The 17,174-nt window shown below is 40.3% G+C and overlaps 1 protein-coding gene across 1 annotated transcript in view; it reads right to left on the bottom strand.

Moving 5' to 3' along the window:
* LOC311221114 (protein unc-13 homolog B-like) overlaps positions 1–17,174 on the bottom strand; it is a gene marked incomplete at its 5' end in the record, with an annotated part of 215,635 nt that overhangs the window by 122,898 nt on the left and 75,563 nt on the right. Inside the window, 2 exons of the mRNA XM_084304904.1 lie at positions 11,838–11,928; positions 13,844–14,170. Of these exons, the coding sequence (XP_084161030.1) occupies positions 11,838–11,928; positions 13,844–14,170 (418 nt within the window). The remainder of the gene's footprint in view (positions 1–11,837; positions 11,929–13,843; positions 14,171–17,174) is intronic.

The following is a 17,174-nucleotide window of genomic DNA, read 5'->3' as shown; positions in this document are numbered from 1 at the left end:
AGAAATCAAGCAATGGGTCACAGGGAGAAGCAATAGGAAAACCCTCCTCCAAGGCCACCATAACATGGCTTGTTCAGCCTCACATAACAACGGTCTGGCAGAAGAATAATAACTAGTAACACAGAGAAATAACCAGCTACCTCTGCTGACACAGATTGCTTTCTCTACCTGCACTTTCTCCCTCATTTGCTACAGATGTACCAACTTTCAGTAAGCATGGAATAAAGCTTTTCACTACACCACCTTCGCCTTAATGACTGCTGGCTAAAATAATATTCCTTTCTCTCTAGGTAGGAATAATTTTATACATTTATATTCCCCGCAGAAGACAGCAGTTGATTAATGAACCAAAATGCTCCATAAATACTTGTTATGAACCACATATATGCCTCAGTCAGTCTCTAAGGACACTGTTAGTGTGTGCACTGAACAAGAAAAAGGGACACTGTCACACTGGCTCTGACAAAGCTGACCCCAGCAATCACACTGGTATTAATAAGCCCAGACACAGCTTTCACACCTCCAGTAAAGGCATTTGACAGGTTCTACAAAGCGGAATGTTGGTCTAGAAACCCAGTCATGAGAAAGGGGAAGAAATTCAGTGCAAAAAAGTGAAAATAACTGGATTTAGCAAGCCTCTGCAAGGGGATAAAAACTGCACCACAAGCCAGGTTTAGGTCAGCTATGTAAAGCAAAGTTAAATGACTGAGCAGCCAATTAACCACTTTGTCAAGTCTGTGATGGGAGGGACAACCACATTTTGACCAAAACACACCCAAATCCTGAGCAGAGGGGATAGGGGGAGCATTCCTGTAGCTGACTCTGCTCTGTCTCAGACCACTGAAGCCACACCACCTCCACTGGAGCCGAAGAGAAGCAGATTCAAACACAGGATGAGAAAAGGATGATTCCAGTAGCTGTACATAGTTTTATACTAACTAGTTATTACTACTGTCAGCTAAAAATAGAGTGACTTAATTAGAATGAGCAACATGTATCCATGTCACACAAATATAAAGATGCTGTACTTGCTTTAAATTATGTTTCCTAAAACAAGGCATAACAAAATTCAGAGTGAATACGCCAGACAATCTATAGATGTGTGTAGACAAAACTGGATCCTTCACGTACCCTGTTTTTGAGATATCACGAAAACACATGCATGCATTTCAACCTGCTATACTAACATGATATGCTGAATAAAAATAGAAAAAATTTAAATAATTTGCAGCAAAATTTAGCATTCTCAGTTTCTCAACAACAGTGTCTCAAAATGTGTGTGCTATCTTAAAAGACAAGGTGAATATTGACTCATTAACAAAAATAAAAAACAGATGGAAACATGGCTAAAATAAAACTGATCTTTTACATAAAGTAATCTCTATTTTGGTTACATACACGAATAAGTGAATTATACTTATAGCAATGTCCAAGGTGCATCTAAAAAGATAAATCAGCTCACGGTTAAATCTGAATTTCCTTCTAGCTGGATAGCTCTATTATTTCCTTTTTAGTTTGTATTGCAGACTTAATGTTGCCTTAATATTCTCTGCTGCTTTTCAGGCTCTCCTAAAAAAGATAATTTCCTTGTGTTAGCTTTTAGAAACTTTTAATGAGTATGTGTTCAATTGCAATTTACCCTCTAAATAAGCAACTGAAATCTCATGGGAAATTTTTTAAATCTCTTTAAGAACAAAACTGTTTATACACTACACCATATTTTCTGAAACTGTTACAACTTGATCATTTGTCAGAAAACAAAATTATAGCTCTGACAGGTTCATTACCAAGCATGAATCACTGATACACACCGTTCTTCAAGAAACCCCTCACGCTGTCTTGGATCCTTAATGTTTTCTGCACAAGTGTATCGAAAAGTCACCATCCAAGAGGGACTGCAATATGATTTTGGCAATTTTACTTCAGTATCTACGTAGCAAATACCTCTCCCACACACCTCTGGTTGTGCTCCGAAGCCCGCAGGGTCCTGCAAAACAGCAGAGCTCGGCAGCAAAGGCAGGCAGGTGGGCAGTGTGAACACAGGGAGGTCACACTACAAAAAACAGTTACGGAGGCTGCGGTTCCACGGACATTTCTCACAGCCTACTTAGAGGCTTCCTAGATGATGAATTCCCATTCTTTGCTCCCACAGGCGACTGTCATATAATAGCTTTCATAAACAGACCCATTTTTAGATTAATTAGAAACAGAAAGGGCAAAGAAACCCATTTGGAAGCTGTTCACTAACAATTAGAAATATCACTTTCTGATTTCTAGCCTGGGTTTGTTCATAACCAGCTTATACCCTTCTGTTCTTGCACTAACATTAACCTTTAGCTTAAATAGCTGCAAAACTTGCCAATATTTACTCCCCTGCTCTATTAGTACATGGCAGCAACATCTGCTCTAAGCTTCCAGTCTGCTCAGCTAACTGAGCCGTACTTGCCTGGCCTCAGCTCACATCCTCAGCATCTCCCCTCCGAGGACTGCCCCAGTGTCCCCTCTCCCACAGCTTATCCAAATCATTTGCAGGTTTCCTGTGTGGCATCATCTTAGAAATAGTATGGAAATAGAACCACAGCATGGTTTGGGTTGTAAGGGACCAGAAAGACGGCCTAATTCCAACCTCCTGCCATGGGCAGGGACACCTCCCACCACACCAGGTTGCTCAAAACCCATCCAGCCTGGCCTTGAGCACTGCCAGGGACGTCAAAGTCCCACTCCACAAAGTCATAATTTGTTCAGACTCTGAACAATAAGCAAACAGCAGACACTTTGCTGGTGGCCGTGACACAGCCTAAAAAGCCTGTTTGCATGCTAAGAGTCCTGGATGCAGAGAAAGTTCTCGTATCATCTGGAAAACTACTTTCCAATGGACTGAAATTATTTGCTGTATCACAAGACCTTCAAGCAGCCTGAATTCAGTAAATCATTGACATTAAAATGTGCAAACATTTTTTTTTTTTTTTAAAGATACTCCATTTTATATACTACTTAAAACCAGAACTGGAATCCTGCTGCCTTCAGGCATAACACTAAGAATTACACACAGCATTCTGACCTCCAGATGCCATTTTTTTTAACAATACAAAGGAAAGAGAAAAGCAGTCATTTACTTAAATCCAGATGCAGAGCACTAGACAATGCCAATCACAACAGCCCTTACACAACTCCAAAAATCAGCTCAGAAGCATGCAGAGCAACCCTGCTCTGCATCTAAACAAGTTGTATAACCACACAGGTTGGAAAATAAGACAGAAGTGAAAGGAAAACTACAACGAAATGGTCATGTACTAAACCCATCTTCTGTTCTACTTCCTTTTTCTATGGAGTTATGATACTATTCAAAACATTTGCTAATATTGCACTAATAATGTTTCACTTAAGATGTGCTCAGACAGTGCTGTTCAGCTCATCCCCTCCCCAAGTCCTGTGCTTTGTAAGCCAAAGCACACTGCTATTTCTCCAGAGCAGCATTTCTTGTACAGATTGTCTCAGTAATACACAACACTGGGAAATATCCCCTCCGCCCACGCAGAGCCTTAAAAATAAGAGTGTGAAGTCTGGCTCTCCCAACAGCCAATGCTATTTTTAAGAGCTGCGTATGTGGCAGGTAGGAGTCTCCCCACCCACCTCTCCCATTGCACCCCTATTCTGAGCAGGAGGAACTGACTTACTCCAATGCTAGATCTATCTCAATTTCCACTTAGCACCACGTGCAAGTGCACGTGGAGGTGGTCAGGACACGGTAGGTTTCCATGCCACACTCCACAGCAGATACAAACCCTCGTCAACAAAGCATGCTGCTGCAATTCCTTCTGCCATTACGTGCCCAAAGCAAAGCACAAAGAAGGGGATTTTGCATAAGATGGCAATGGCTGCCTCAGTTCTAACACTTTTAGTACTCTTCTATTGATGATGATACACTGTTAAGAGGACTTGGTCTGCTCTCCAAACAGATTTGGGTTCCAATTATTCCTCAAAGCTTCACACAACTGCCGCAGCAAGTCCTGGGAAAGTATATGGACAAGGTATTTGAAGAAGTATTGATACAAACATGAACAGCAGCAGGGAGGGGAAAAACATTTACCATAGTTCATCCCAGTTCTGAGGTGCTTTGTGCACATTGGATAGTTTCTTCAGTCTACGACACACAAGCCACTTCTGCAGACAAACACAGAAATTGCTGTGACCAGGTTGAGAGAAATGATAAAAGACAAAAAGGCAGCATTTCTGTGCACACTGTTAATTGGGAACCTAGGAACAGTGTGAGACATAAGGTCATTTACCCACACTGCCACCCACATCTGACTCTCTGGTCAGCAGCAGCACAATTCCAGTGGAAGGGAGGAAGGTGAATAAGGAATCTTTTCCTCCAGAAAACATCAGCTCGTCAGAATCCATCCCTGTTTCACAAGATCGTGATGAATGTCTAAGGGAGAGTATCTCAGGTCTGAAATATCTAAACAGGGAAGGGAGAGGACGGAAGAGGCAATACCTAGATAAGAGCTGCAGCTTAGCAGTCAGTGCACTTTGTATAATGGGGAAAATCTAGGTTAAAATCTCTGTACTGGCCAGTTTAGGCCAGGAGCCAGTTGTTTCCCCCATTCCCTTATTCCAGATATATTCTAACTTAAGCTGATGGCTCCTCTGCAGAGGGGTTTCCCTTCCCAGGTCACATCCCAGTCAATCTCAAAAAGCCAGAACTAAAAAATCTAGCTCCTAAAAATGAAACAAACAAGCAAAAATACACAGAAGTATCCCATGCAAAAGGCCCAGCCACTTCCATCCAGCTTCACTCCAGAAGTCAGTCACTCATGACTGACTTTATTTTTGATTTATTTCAAATCAAAAAATGAGATCTACCAGCAAACTATTCATGTACATCCCAGTACTTGCATGTGTCAGTGTGACCTTACAAGTCACAGAACAGGACCATACAGTTCAACCACACCTGGTTACTCGAGCTTAACACATAGTGATGGAACAAAGTGAGATGTGCCTGGCTGTGGAACATCCTGTGCTTGTAATCTATATCCTAGATGCTGCACAGACAGCCTTCCCTTTCTTGTTAAGGAAATCAATGGAATAGACATTGGAAAAGAAGTAAAATGCACTTCAATTCTCATTTAAAGACTTGATAATTATTTTGAGCTCTAGATGTGCAGAGTTTACAATATAAAACTAGAAAAGTGAAGCTATAGTCCTGAATAGTACTACAAATTAGGAAAAGAAACAACACGTCAGGATTTTTTGGCTTTGTATTTTTACCTTCTCATGGAGAGTATCCCCAGGTCTCATAAGCCCACGGGAGGCTTGCAATGGAAAAAGTAAAATAGTGTGCCAGGACAGGTAACTATGCACTCCTATCCACTCTTCAAACATCTGCTACAGCTTTAAGAAAGATTCCCAAGTTTGTGTTTGTTTTTTTTTCCCCCTGTAGCCAGCAACTGGGAACTTAGTTTTCACTGAAGGGGACAGATATCCCATGTGCCAGGGAATGCAGACCTTCAACACTGAAATTGGTTTTTAGCAGAAATGAATGGAATTGGAGCATTACTGCACTGATATGCTTACAGAAAATCAAAGAAAATCTGGTTAGCAATCAAATAGGCTTCTAGCTGCTCTGGTCATCATGAAAAGCATTTCTGACCAGCATGTTGCTGCACAAGAGATGCATTTCTCTTAATTTTAGCATAGGTACTGTAAAAAGGGGAAAGCCTTCTGATTTTTCCCACTGGAGATAAGGTTATCGAAAATCTGCTGAAAATCAGAACAGCTGCATTAATGATGGTACAAGACTATTTCCTTGTGTGTGCACACAAATGATGACAATTGCTATACCATAACATTTGATGTAAAGCATGGAAAAATGCTAGTAGGTCTCAGAGAATCTTGGTAATGATAAACATTTTAGCCCAAACAGATGTAGATATGCAAGTATCTTATCTGAGATGTTTGGAGATGAAAGAATGCTTCCCTCCTCTGAGCAGAGCACGTCAGCCAAACCTTCCCTCAAAGAGATGCAGCCACGAGACAGCAGACACAGGTTGTTCAAGTACCAGGGCATCTCCTCACACTAAAAGCTGCCTTGGAAAAGCCAATGAGGGGCTTTGGGGAATCCCACAAGACCTGCCAATTCGTGAAGTCAGAAGCCACCCGTAAGATCACGACACAACAAGGGAAGATGACAGCAGGTCTCCACTCCTTTTGTATTTAAATGCTTTATAAATAATTCTGGTTGCACTTTCCCTAAGAAAGCCACATACGCATTTTATAGATAAGGTATGCATAAAGCATTTTCCACTGCAAGAACTGCCACCCAGCATCAGCCTGTACTACAGCTGGCAGCGACCCTCGCACTCATGCCTTACCAGCTCCTCTCTGGAGCAGGGACAGAGACCTCCTACGCACGAGGGTGCTCTCCAGAACCCCACCAGCCCTGATCCCGGAGACATTTGATCATCAACGTTGATATAGCTGAAAGCTAAAGATAACCTTTATAAATACCACAGGTAAAAAAAAAAAAGGAAGACGTCTAAGTGGAGATGTCGTTTCTCTGCATAAAGAGAAGTTTCTGGTAACTTTCTGAAAGAGTACATAGTGCTTCAGTTTGCTTCTTTGTCACTGTGTGGGAGGCTTTCAAAATGCTGAGCTTACTCATCTTCACGGGACTGATAAAAAGACACCTTGGCAACAAAGCTTAAGGGATGTGAAATGTCGAAAGTAAACTACTGCATGGACTGCACCGCTCCTGAGAGGCACAAAGGGTTTCTGGTGTCTTGGTGACTGGCTCAAAGCAGGTACATCCTCCATGAGCCACTGTGCAGTACCAGTTGTACTGCTTGGAGGGCCCGCATTTATATGCAGGCAGTGAAGTCCAGAATGGACTCTTCAGGGCACCTCACATAAGAGGAGAACAGTTTGCAATAAAACCTTTCTTTGTCAAAATAAAAATAGGGCTTCGCACTTCAAAACCACTGATATGACATCCTCCCTGGACCAGGGCTTTTAAAAGTGAGACCAGTAATCCCCTGCTCTGGGTGCTCATCATATTCCAGAACGATGTCATGAACTACATCTGCCACCTCGGTATGTGATCTGGTTACACAGCCATCAACAAGAACAGACTATTGACATTTAACAGGCAACATCTGAGATTAAAATCAAAATAATTGGTACAAAATGGCATCTATAAAAAGAAAAGCCAAAGAGTGAACACTGCTACAATGACATTGGTTTTGAAACAAAAAAAAAAAAAAAAGCAAGTATACCGATGTATTTAACTTTCTGACATAAAAGAGAAAAGTGTTACAGAAGACTCTTTCCCCCAATACATAGAATCTGTTTAAGTGCATAAAATTCCAGGCCCCACACACTCTTGTAATACCTTTAAATGCTGAAAGATTTTCTTGAGATGCAATATGATAATTTCTCTGAATTTTTCCTTTTCTCCAGTGAGCCAGTTCTTCAGTATTATACAAAACTCAGTCAAATTTGTTTAAAAATCACCCAGCCACATCCCTAGCTGAGGGCTATTTCAGTTAAGGAGAGCTGCAAATTGAAAATGCAATAGCCATGTGTTTGTTGTTCTTCTGAAAAAAAAGCTCCCACAGAAGGACTGAAGCAGACGAGCTATCAATTAATCCCTCTTTGTAGACAAAGTTCTAAGTGTGAAGGTGAGAATTATTGAGTCATTCCTCTCAGGGCTGAATGTCCTAGGTTGATTTTGGCATAATTAATTTTCCTCTTCACAAACACAGAAAGAGCAGCAGAAAATAAGAAAAAGAAACTATGCATGCTACCACAAAGCTTTTTTAACAAGCATAGTTACAAATTTCTGAGCCATTTTGTAACTGTCAAGTCTTAATTAAAATACTACATTTCTCTGACTCATGGTGCTGTGGGATGTATGCATATTATTCACATGAATATTAATCTCTTCTCAGGTAGGAGGCTCAATTGCTCAGGAGATTTATAATCGCATCACATATGGAAACTTATTGGGTGTCTTTTTTTCAAATTTCAGCCAGATAATTAACAATTAAGAGCATTAAGAACCGTTTCAGTAGCCTATGCCAGAGGAATCCAATAGTTCGGATCAGCGAACTGGAGCTCCACAAGTACTAATACGAAATAATATCATGGACTGAGGAAAGGAAACATGGAAAAGAGCTGGAGGCACTGCTTTGAACATGAAGGACTTAAGCAGCAGCTGTAAGGGCTGGAACAAAAGAGGAAGACAGTCCTCTTTAAAGCTTCTAGGTAATGACAGAAGATGGAAAAACGTTAATATGGTGCTCAGATAAATGAGGCAAGACCTTTCCTAGCTACCAACAGAATCACCTGAGACATTAGACTACTATCACAGGGAGTTTTAAAATCCCAATACCCATCTGGATAGACTGTATTGGTAACACTGACTTTCAAACAAGACATAGAAATAAGCTGATGATGCAGAACCTGCAGAAAGCAACTAGCAGAGAAGCTCTTCTAGAAAACGACAGAGAAATGAGTTGGGGATGCAAATGTATCTGAGAAAACTGTGACAGCTTTCCTGATGCCTTGGAAAGAAATGAGTGAGGCACACTAGATAACCACTGTCTAGTTTCAAAACCACAAACTAAAAAAAAAAAAAAAAAAAAAAATCAGAAAATCGGTAGAGCTCATGAGAAACAGGCTTGAAGGGCGACGAGATCAGGAAGCTGTTTAGCAGTTAACAAAACAGCATTAACAGGCATAAATCACCAGCTGTCTCAAGTGAAGAAGCAGAAAAGGAGGTGCATTGAGAAACCAGTTCCAACCCATTGCAAGCTCTTCAGAGGGCTTGGACCTTAAAGTACAGATATCTTTCTGATAGGGTTTGTAAGGATGAGCATGAACATGGAGGGAAGAAATCAGAAGGCCAAAGCACAAAATTAAAAACCTAGCAGTGAACACACAGTATGACCAAAAAACAATGCCTACTATTCATAGGAAAGGAGAGCTATCATCAGGTGGCATTAAGATGCCTGGAACATTTGATGCCTTAATTGCTTCTGGTTTTCACTGACAGGGACAACTGCAGTCAGGTAGCTAGCAAAATTAAATGTTGTTGGGTTTTTGTTTGTGTTTTTAAAATAAGTTTAGTTAGCTTAGCAAGTTATGAAAGATAATGTTGTAAAGAAAAACAAATGCATGTAATTATTTCTGAGTCAGCTGGCCCTGATAAATCTTCATCCTCAGATACTAGGGTGTAACACCAACGCTGCCAATCCACAAAGCACTGCGAACTTGAAAAACAGGTAGTGCACCTAAAGATGGGGAAAGGGCACACGAAGCATTTATGCTTAAGAAATAGGAATAGGGGGACCTACATAATTATTAAGAAATTATAATTACAAAACTTTTTTTTTTTTCCTCCTGGGAATTAAAGACTGGAACAAACAGGCAAATCATTTGCGAATCATCTATAACATAAAAAGGAGAGAAATAACAGGGAGCATAGTTTCATCAAAAGTAGAACTGTGTCAAATGCATTTAACTTCCTTCTATAACAAGGTAAATTAGTCTTAGGGGTATGAGAAGAGAAGAGAAAGTTTCATACCCTGAAGTCTTAATGAAACTGCTAAAACAGCCTGAAACACACTGGAAAAATTATATTCAGGGTAGACAAACTCAAAGAATGCATCAAGTAGGGACCCTCCAGCAGTTCTGGTAGTGCACAGCCTGGCAGCTTCAGTACTACATAACTTCTCACAAATGACTTGAAAGATTTGTAGGCATAACAGATTACAAAGAGACAGACAGAAATGTGCTTAATGAGTGAAAAAAAACAATTCTGTGAGAACAAGTGCAAATCCATATACAGATCTAATCCAACACAAATATAGGCCAGGGAACGACTGATAAAGCCCTTCATCAGAAGGGACCTCAGCTCCGGAAAGAATGGATAACCATGGATCAGCAGTGTCAGCCTGAGACAAAAAGGCACCACCACAGCAAGACACCTGATATCTTGGGGTATCAGGATCACAGCCTCGGAGAACAAAGTCTTCCGTGCTCTGTAGTGCACGTGTGCACTCTCTCAGCTGGATTTCCACATTCAACTTTGGACACTACTTCAGAAAGAAGAAAAGAATGAAAAAAGATAAGTGCTGATTAAAAAGTGACTATAAAAACTGACAATGAAAAGGCTAAAAGGGTACCTTGGCAAATATGAGAAGAGTGAGTGGGGCTTGGTTCTCTCTTAGCAACAGAGAGAGGAAGGGAATCAGTTCTGCACTTTACCGCTTGTCCTACTCAAGAGAAATGGATTTCTGTGGGGCAAGAGAGATCTACAGCAAAGGTTAGGAAAAGCACAATAAAGACAGCTAAAGCCTGAACAGCCTGCTGGAATACTCCACCGCTTAAGATTTTTGTTTTAAGGAAAGTTTGGATCAAAAGTTAGCAGTGGTTAACTCAAAGTGAATTGTGACATTTTGCTGTCACAAAACCACCAGTTTAGAAACACTAAAGTGGTGTTTCTGTTAACAATCATTTCAAAGAAGTCTTACTTTAAAAATTCAGCAGAAATACTGAATCAGAATACATTAATCTGAAGTTTTAATTAACACTGAATCACCTCATGGTCCTTGTACTCTCTCAGACAAGAAGATATCTAGGCAGAGGCATCAATGAACATCTTGTCCTTTCTAGTATGCTTGTGCACGTCTTCTTCTCCATAGGTACAGAACTAAACTCTTTTGCTTGTGCATGCTACAGAACAAAAATGGAAGTTTCCTATCTTCTTGGATGCTAATGGTAGTCTTCCATTTCAGTGTCACACTGATAGTTTTGACCTAAATTAATTCTGCTCAAAAGTGAAGTAACACAGTAGTTGTTAGCTTGGAAATAATTTACAATCCAGATAAGCCAAGAGAAAAGACATTTCTGCTATGGCACTTTGGATGCCTTTCAGACAAAAACCTTGTCTTCACAAATATTTGCAGCAGATCCAGCAGAGAAAGAAAAGTTCTGCCACTGATCAATAGATACTGTAAAATTCTTTCTTAAAAAAAAAAATTTAAAAAAAGTTATATAAGAAAGTAGTACTTCTAAATGAAATATATTAGCTCTGCACTTTGTACTTATATTGGTAATAGGCAATATTTTATCATCTATAGAACATCAACACACCATATGGTTTGCTTTTATGTGTCTGTAGGCCCACAGAAAGAAAAGATTTGTAATAAAAAAAAAAAAAACAAACTTTGGGGGGATTAATTGCTGTTTTCTAAAAACAACACTGTTTATACTGTTGAAGAAAATGTCGCAACCTTTTCCTTTTGACTTCCCAAATCAAGATTATTTATTTTTAAATCTTACTTTCATGAGCTGGAAATACCAAGAGACTTATTATACACCCACTTTCAATTAGTATATATAAAAATATTTGATGTAAAACTTCCCAAGGAACATTTTCACACGACAAATAATACAGATAACTCCTACTAAGCTAACAAGCTATCCCCAAGTTGCCTTGAGAAAAAGTCTTCATTTTTAACAGTTCAACACAAACCATCTAGTTCCAAACCTTTTTTGATTACCGTATACAAATTTTTAGCTATGTTCCCCGCTTCTGCATCTTTTCTCATAATTTATCTCTAGTTCCAAAAAATAGTGTCCAAAATGTTTGGTAGAATTAGATAGCTCTAAGGCCATCAGAACAAGCTGCAGTCCTATACAGTATTTTGGATTGTTTTTTTTTTTTATCTGCAACACATCAGAACTGTAATTGGAAAAAGAAATTAAACCTTCAGCCACAGATCTAAAACCCAGGAAACACAGAGAAGAAGGGAAGCATTTTTCCATCCTACCTCTTGAAGCTGCAGCCGAACTTTGCTAATGGCTCGAATCCAATGGGCTCTTGCTGGAGAAAATGGTGGTGGTTCGTTGTCACCGTGGTAGCTTAAGAACAAGAAACAGAAAATCACTATGGCAAACACTCATATGTAACATAAAGATTCAGCATTACATTCTGCAATCACAGCTTCAGCTCTGGAAGCTGCAGTAACCAACAAACTCCTTGCAAACATAGCCCTGCACGTGTTATGTTAAGTGAGAAACTAAAGCAGAGATTTTCTCATGTGCAAGAACTATCTTGGAAACTGATGAGCTGAAAAATGTAAGCTAGGGTACAATCCTAGTCTTTTGGTGGAAAATCCACATAGATAAAAGCTTAGTTTAAAATATTTTCATTATTAAAAATAGCTCCAGGAGAAAGAACTCATCAGTCGGATCATCAAGAACACTGTCCAAGATTCCTGATCAAGCCACTTCAGCACAGTGGTATCATAACTGCATACAAAGAACCAGACAAATGAGACTTTCCATCCTCATGCCTGTTGCAGGTCCCTTTTTAACACTGCCTCTTCTCACTCCTACTGCTAAGAATTTACAGCTTCTTTTCAGTGGAAAGGCTGGCAACAGGGCTCAGGTGTGTTTTTCCTAATCACTGTGCCTTTCTCACTCTGCTTTTTCGCACAGCTTTTCAAGAGGGCACAGGTATCTAGCAGCAAAGCTTCACCTCTGTGCTACACAACACATTTCATACTCCATCCTCGTGATACATTGGGCCCTTGATTGTATCCCTTCCTTTGTATGCTGTTGAGGTGTCAATCATCCTGAGATGCACCAGGCACAGTTTCTGCAATAGCTGATAGCAACAAGCATCCATGCTGCACATCTAGCTCAGGTGCAAATCCAGAGATCAAGATTCAGAGATTCAGAGCTAAGTTCCCTGTGTATTCTATGGAGACAGGAAAGTGTTACCACGGTGGAAAGAAGGGGAGCCAGTGATGCGGTAATATCAAAACTAGATGCCTAAATTAGCTTGGAATAGACTACGTGAATAACCCTCCATGTAAGCAAATATAGGCCAGCCATTCTGGGACAAGACTCTGTAATGAGAAGAGGAAAGTGAGTCAGAGTTTAAGAACAGATTAACACTCTTGCTAGTCTTGTTTTCCTTTTTTATATCTTTAGTGTAAGAGTTGCCTACACATGAACTGCTGTGGTTAATTCTTTCACATAAGCACAATGACACCAGTGTATCAGTACACTCTATACTGTAATCCCCAAAGACTAGGCAGACATCTTTCCGTGAATCTAACTGATCCATCCATCTTAACCAGATGAAAATAATCCTCCATGCTAATGAAAATATAACCATATCCACACTAAGGGCTTCAATGATTTAACTACTTCAAGAAAAGACAGAAAAACCTAAGTGGTGGAATTTGAAATTCCTGTAAAACCTGTATGAAATCCAGAGCATTACTCCTGAAACTTAGCTGGAATGCTTCTGAGGACTGTCTTCAATACTTTCAACAGCTTGTAAAGTCCAAGTGCAAGGACAAGAAAAGCTGCCATCGTGAATTAGAGCAACATGTCAATTCACGAGGTAAGTCTACAACCTGCAACTACATAAACAGTAACTGTAGCTGTCATAGCTTACTACACAGGAAGAGAATGAATGAAGCTCCAACAGTCAGTAGATGGTTGCTCATGCATAAGCCTGATCACACATGAGCAATAAAAGCAGCTATATTTGGGCTAAACTACATTTATCAAACAAGAAACAGAAAATACAGCAGTTAAGTTTCAACGGATTAACAGGTTCATTGAAAATATAGTTTAAGTTTAGTCAATGTCTCATAAATTACTGGTTCTACACACAAAAATGTTTCACAGAGCAGCAACACCAAACTAGCTGTAAAAGGCCACTTTAAGAACAATGTATATAATTTGCACCAGGAAACAACAGGGACGAATCCTGTTTGAATCAGATGAAAAGATCTCAGGAATAGAGCACTTCACCTACCTCACTTGGGCTCTTGCATCAACATCCTTGGGCTTGTCAAGTTCCAGAGGTAACTTAGCTGCAGAATGATCTTTATGCTTCTCCTCTGTCTCACAGACCTTCTCCTCCCCTCCTTTGCCACGAGGCTCCTCCTGCTCCCTGAGCCATGTCTGGCCATCTTTCTGGTAGCTGCCCGAACTGCGGTAGGAATGATTTGACTCTCTTTCCTGGTGATCGTCATCTTGCTCAGAGCCATGGGCACTTTCATGGGAATGGTCCAGCTCGCTCAGGTGAGAGCTCCCCTGGCTGACATTACAAGAGGAGCCATATCTACTACTGCCAGCAGGACTATGAGAGAATAAGAAAGTCCGTCAGATAAAGCAATAACTTTGAAAAAATGAAAAGCAATTTACACATCTAAAAACCTGCATGGGATAGTAAATATACTAAAAAGATATGTTACGAAGTCATACCTAGCAATGATGCCCCCTGAACTAGGTCTAGTCTTCTGAACTTCAAAACTTGGGTAGGCAATAGAAATACACAGCCTACCACCACATAGATTATGTATGATATGGAGTTACAAACATCTGCCTGGCACCAATTGTTCACTTCCCCACCCTACATCTGCTAGACACTGCCAGTGAAGATATTCTAATAGCCAGAGAGGAATAAAAATGGAAACGTGGGAATTCAGAGTGGAAGTGTTTGACTTCTACAGTTTCACTGCAGCTTTACCATGACCATTTAGGTTGTTAATAAGAAGTTACCTTTGTTTATATTTATATAATTATAATAAAATACATTGAAGTCAAGATTAAGGTTAAAACCATCAAACTTAAAAAGCCTTTTACAAAAACAGGGAGAGCAGTTGTTCACAAAAGGATGCTGCATATCTCACATTAATAAAGCTCTCTCAACAATTTCATTTATGAAAAACAAAACAAAACAAAACACACCACCACCAAAGGGGCGTGATCTCTATGAGTCAAGACACCACTTCCAGAACTGAATGCCCAGAATCCTCACACAAATTACAGTTGATGGAAATTTCTAAATTTCTCATGCAGTCAGGAAAACTATGGCTCAGCCACACTAAATACTTCTATCCAAGAATTAAGCAGCACTGATGTTCCTCTCACTTGTACAGTAAGGAGAATTGGAAGCCAGATGGGAAGTTTGAGGAGTGCAGTTCAGCAATTGTTAGATCAGAGACAGAACTACTTCCACTTACTAAATGCACATCTGTGGGTGATACAAGTCTCCAGTTCAAATTTTGATGGCAATTTCAACTTGACACATACACAGATCTGAATACAGCTTCATGAAATACTGATACTTCCCTTTATTAGCTTCCCTAACTGCATGAAATAACTTTTGCAGAGATTTTAGGAAGAGCAAACATTAGAATACCTTCACTGATATCTCTGAAAATGTTTTAGAAGCATCAGTAATGTGAAATGAATCTATTTAGTTCTATAATATGTTAGCAGTAAGATAAGTTTTTCTCTAAAATTAAGTTTTTACTTTGCAGTTTGAAAATAACAAGGTCATTCCTTTCAATACCTTATCTAGTGTTGATTTTTCTTAGCAAACACAACATAATTATCACTAAACAAGAAAGCAAAATGAATTGTATGCAGCAGAATTAACACACAAAGAACTAAATTTCTGACAGGCTAATGAAATTAGCACTAAAAGCATTTCATTCAGCGGGACACAGTGCAAGAACATGGGAAATCCAATCAACACTTACAGAAAAAAGAGTGGAGAAAGTGGAGAAAACAGTATAAGGGTTTGTGCATTACTAGTGATAGTGGTTTACCACATCCTCTGTGACAGCTATCAGTGATACTAAAAACACTTAAATACAGATGGGACTGAGCTACTAACATCAGACACCAAGGCTAACATCTACTGCTGCAGTGTTGCATTATAAATGGTCAATCAGTTGAAACCATTTATTATGCCTCATTTATAACTAGCCTTTTCTCTTTCAGTTGTTCCACGCTATTCAGGTCTGCAGGCTGCGTGCTAGGATGAAGCACAGCTCCATTAGGAGCTGAATCAAGCTCAGTTTCCTTCAGTTCAGGCTGCTCTGGTGCATACTCATCTGCCTGATCTTTCTGTAATTCGCTGGAAATCACGTTCTGCTGATCTTCGGGCTCTTTATCAAACTTCTCTCCCAGCTCTTTGTTGGATGCATCATCAACAGTGCTTGCACCAGATGGTTCTTCAGAAAGTTCATTGTCTACAATGTCAGGCTGCTTTGAAGACGAATTTACTTCTATATTTGCATCAGTCAGTTGATCTGAGACTGCAGATTTTGAGTTTTCATCTGAACTGACTGTTCTTAACACCTTGTCATCTGGTTTTGACAAAGCCTGTGGTGGTACATGTGGTTCCCTTTTGGCAGAGGTCTCCTTGTTATCTTTTTGCCAGGGAAAGGAGAAATCTAGCTTTTTCCCAAACACTGCTCCTTGGGCACTCTCCGGCTTACTCACCTTTTCTTCACTGCCTCCTTCAAAGAGAGTCGAAGAAAGTTTCTTAAAGCTGGACATGAGGCCCTGCTCTGCCCCTGCTTTATTAACAGAAGGTGGCTGCTGAGAGAAGAAAGACCCAAATGGCTTTCCAGTATCAGCAGATGACATAAAGCTGAATTTTGGCAAACTGGGCATGCTTGGTATTTCAAAGACTGATTTACTGCTGTTTGCATCTGTAGGAACATTACTAGGCTTACCCTGTTTCTTCAACTCACATTCAGAAGAACTTCCTTCCTCAGGTACCTCATTAACTGACAGATTCTTTTCTTGTCCAGCAGTTTGCAGCTCTACCTCACTTTTTTCTTGTTCATCCAGCTGAAGGTGTTGAACACTGGACTCATCAGCTGGAGCTGTGGGTTCTCTGCCAACACTACTGATCATGCCTGGCTGGTCAATGCCAGCATTAGCCTGATCCCCTGGAACAGCAGGCTCTGATTCAACTGCAGCACTCTTATTTGATTGGGAAAGGTCTGTGACTGTCCCATCAACCGGGGCTTCAATTTCCAGTTCAAGCCCACCACTAGAGCCAGTCTGAAGGGAGTCAACAACTGCTTTGTCTGTAGAAGCATCCTGTTCCTCTGTTACATGTGAAGACACGTCTACTTGGCATGGACTTACCTCATTCTGGTCAGTGGCCTCAGCCTGCTCTGTACTGACCACACTACTGAAATCAGACTGGCATGGTTCAGCATCTATCATCTCAGAGGGCTGTGCATCACTAACCAGCTGCAGAGCCTCCGGGACTTGACTTTCACCAGAGACCACTGCTTCTGGAGTGATCCTCAGAGGTTCCTCTTTACATGTTTCTG

The sequence above is a fragment of the Netta rufina genome, assembly GCF_964035555.1.
Source record: "Netta rufina genome assembly, chromosome: Z".
Lineage (NCBI taxonomy): Eukaryota > Metazoa > Chordata > Aves > Anseriformes > Anatidae > Netta > Netta rufina.
Note: the sequence above shows the minus strand (reverse complement) of the source record. Positions and strands in the feature narration are given on the sequence as shown.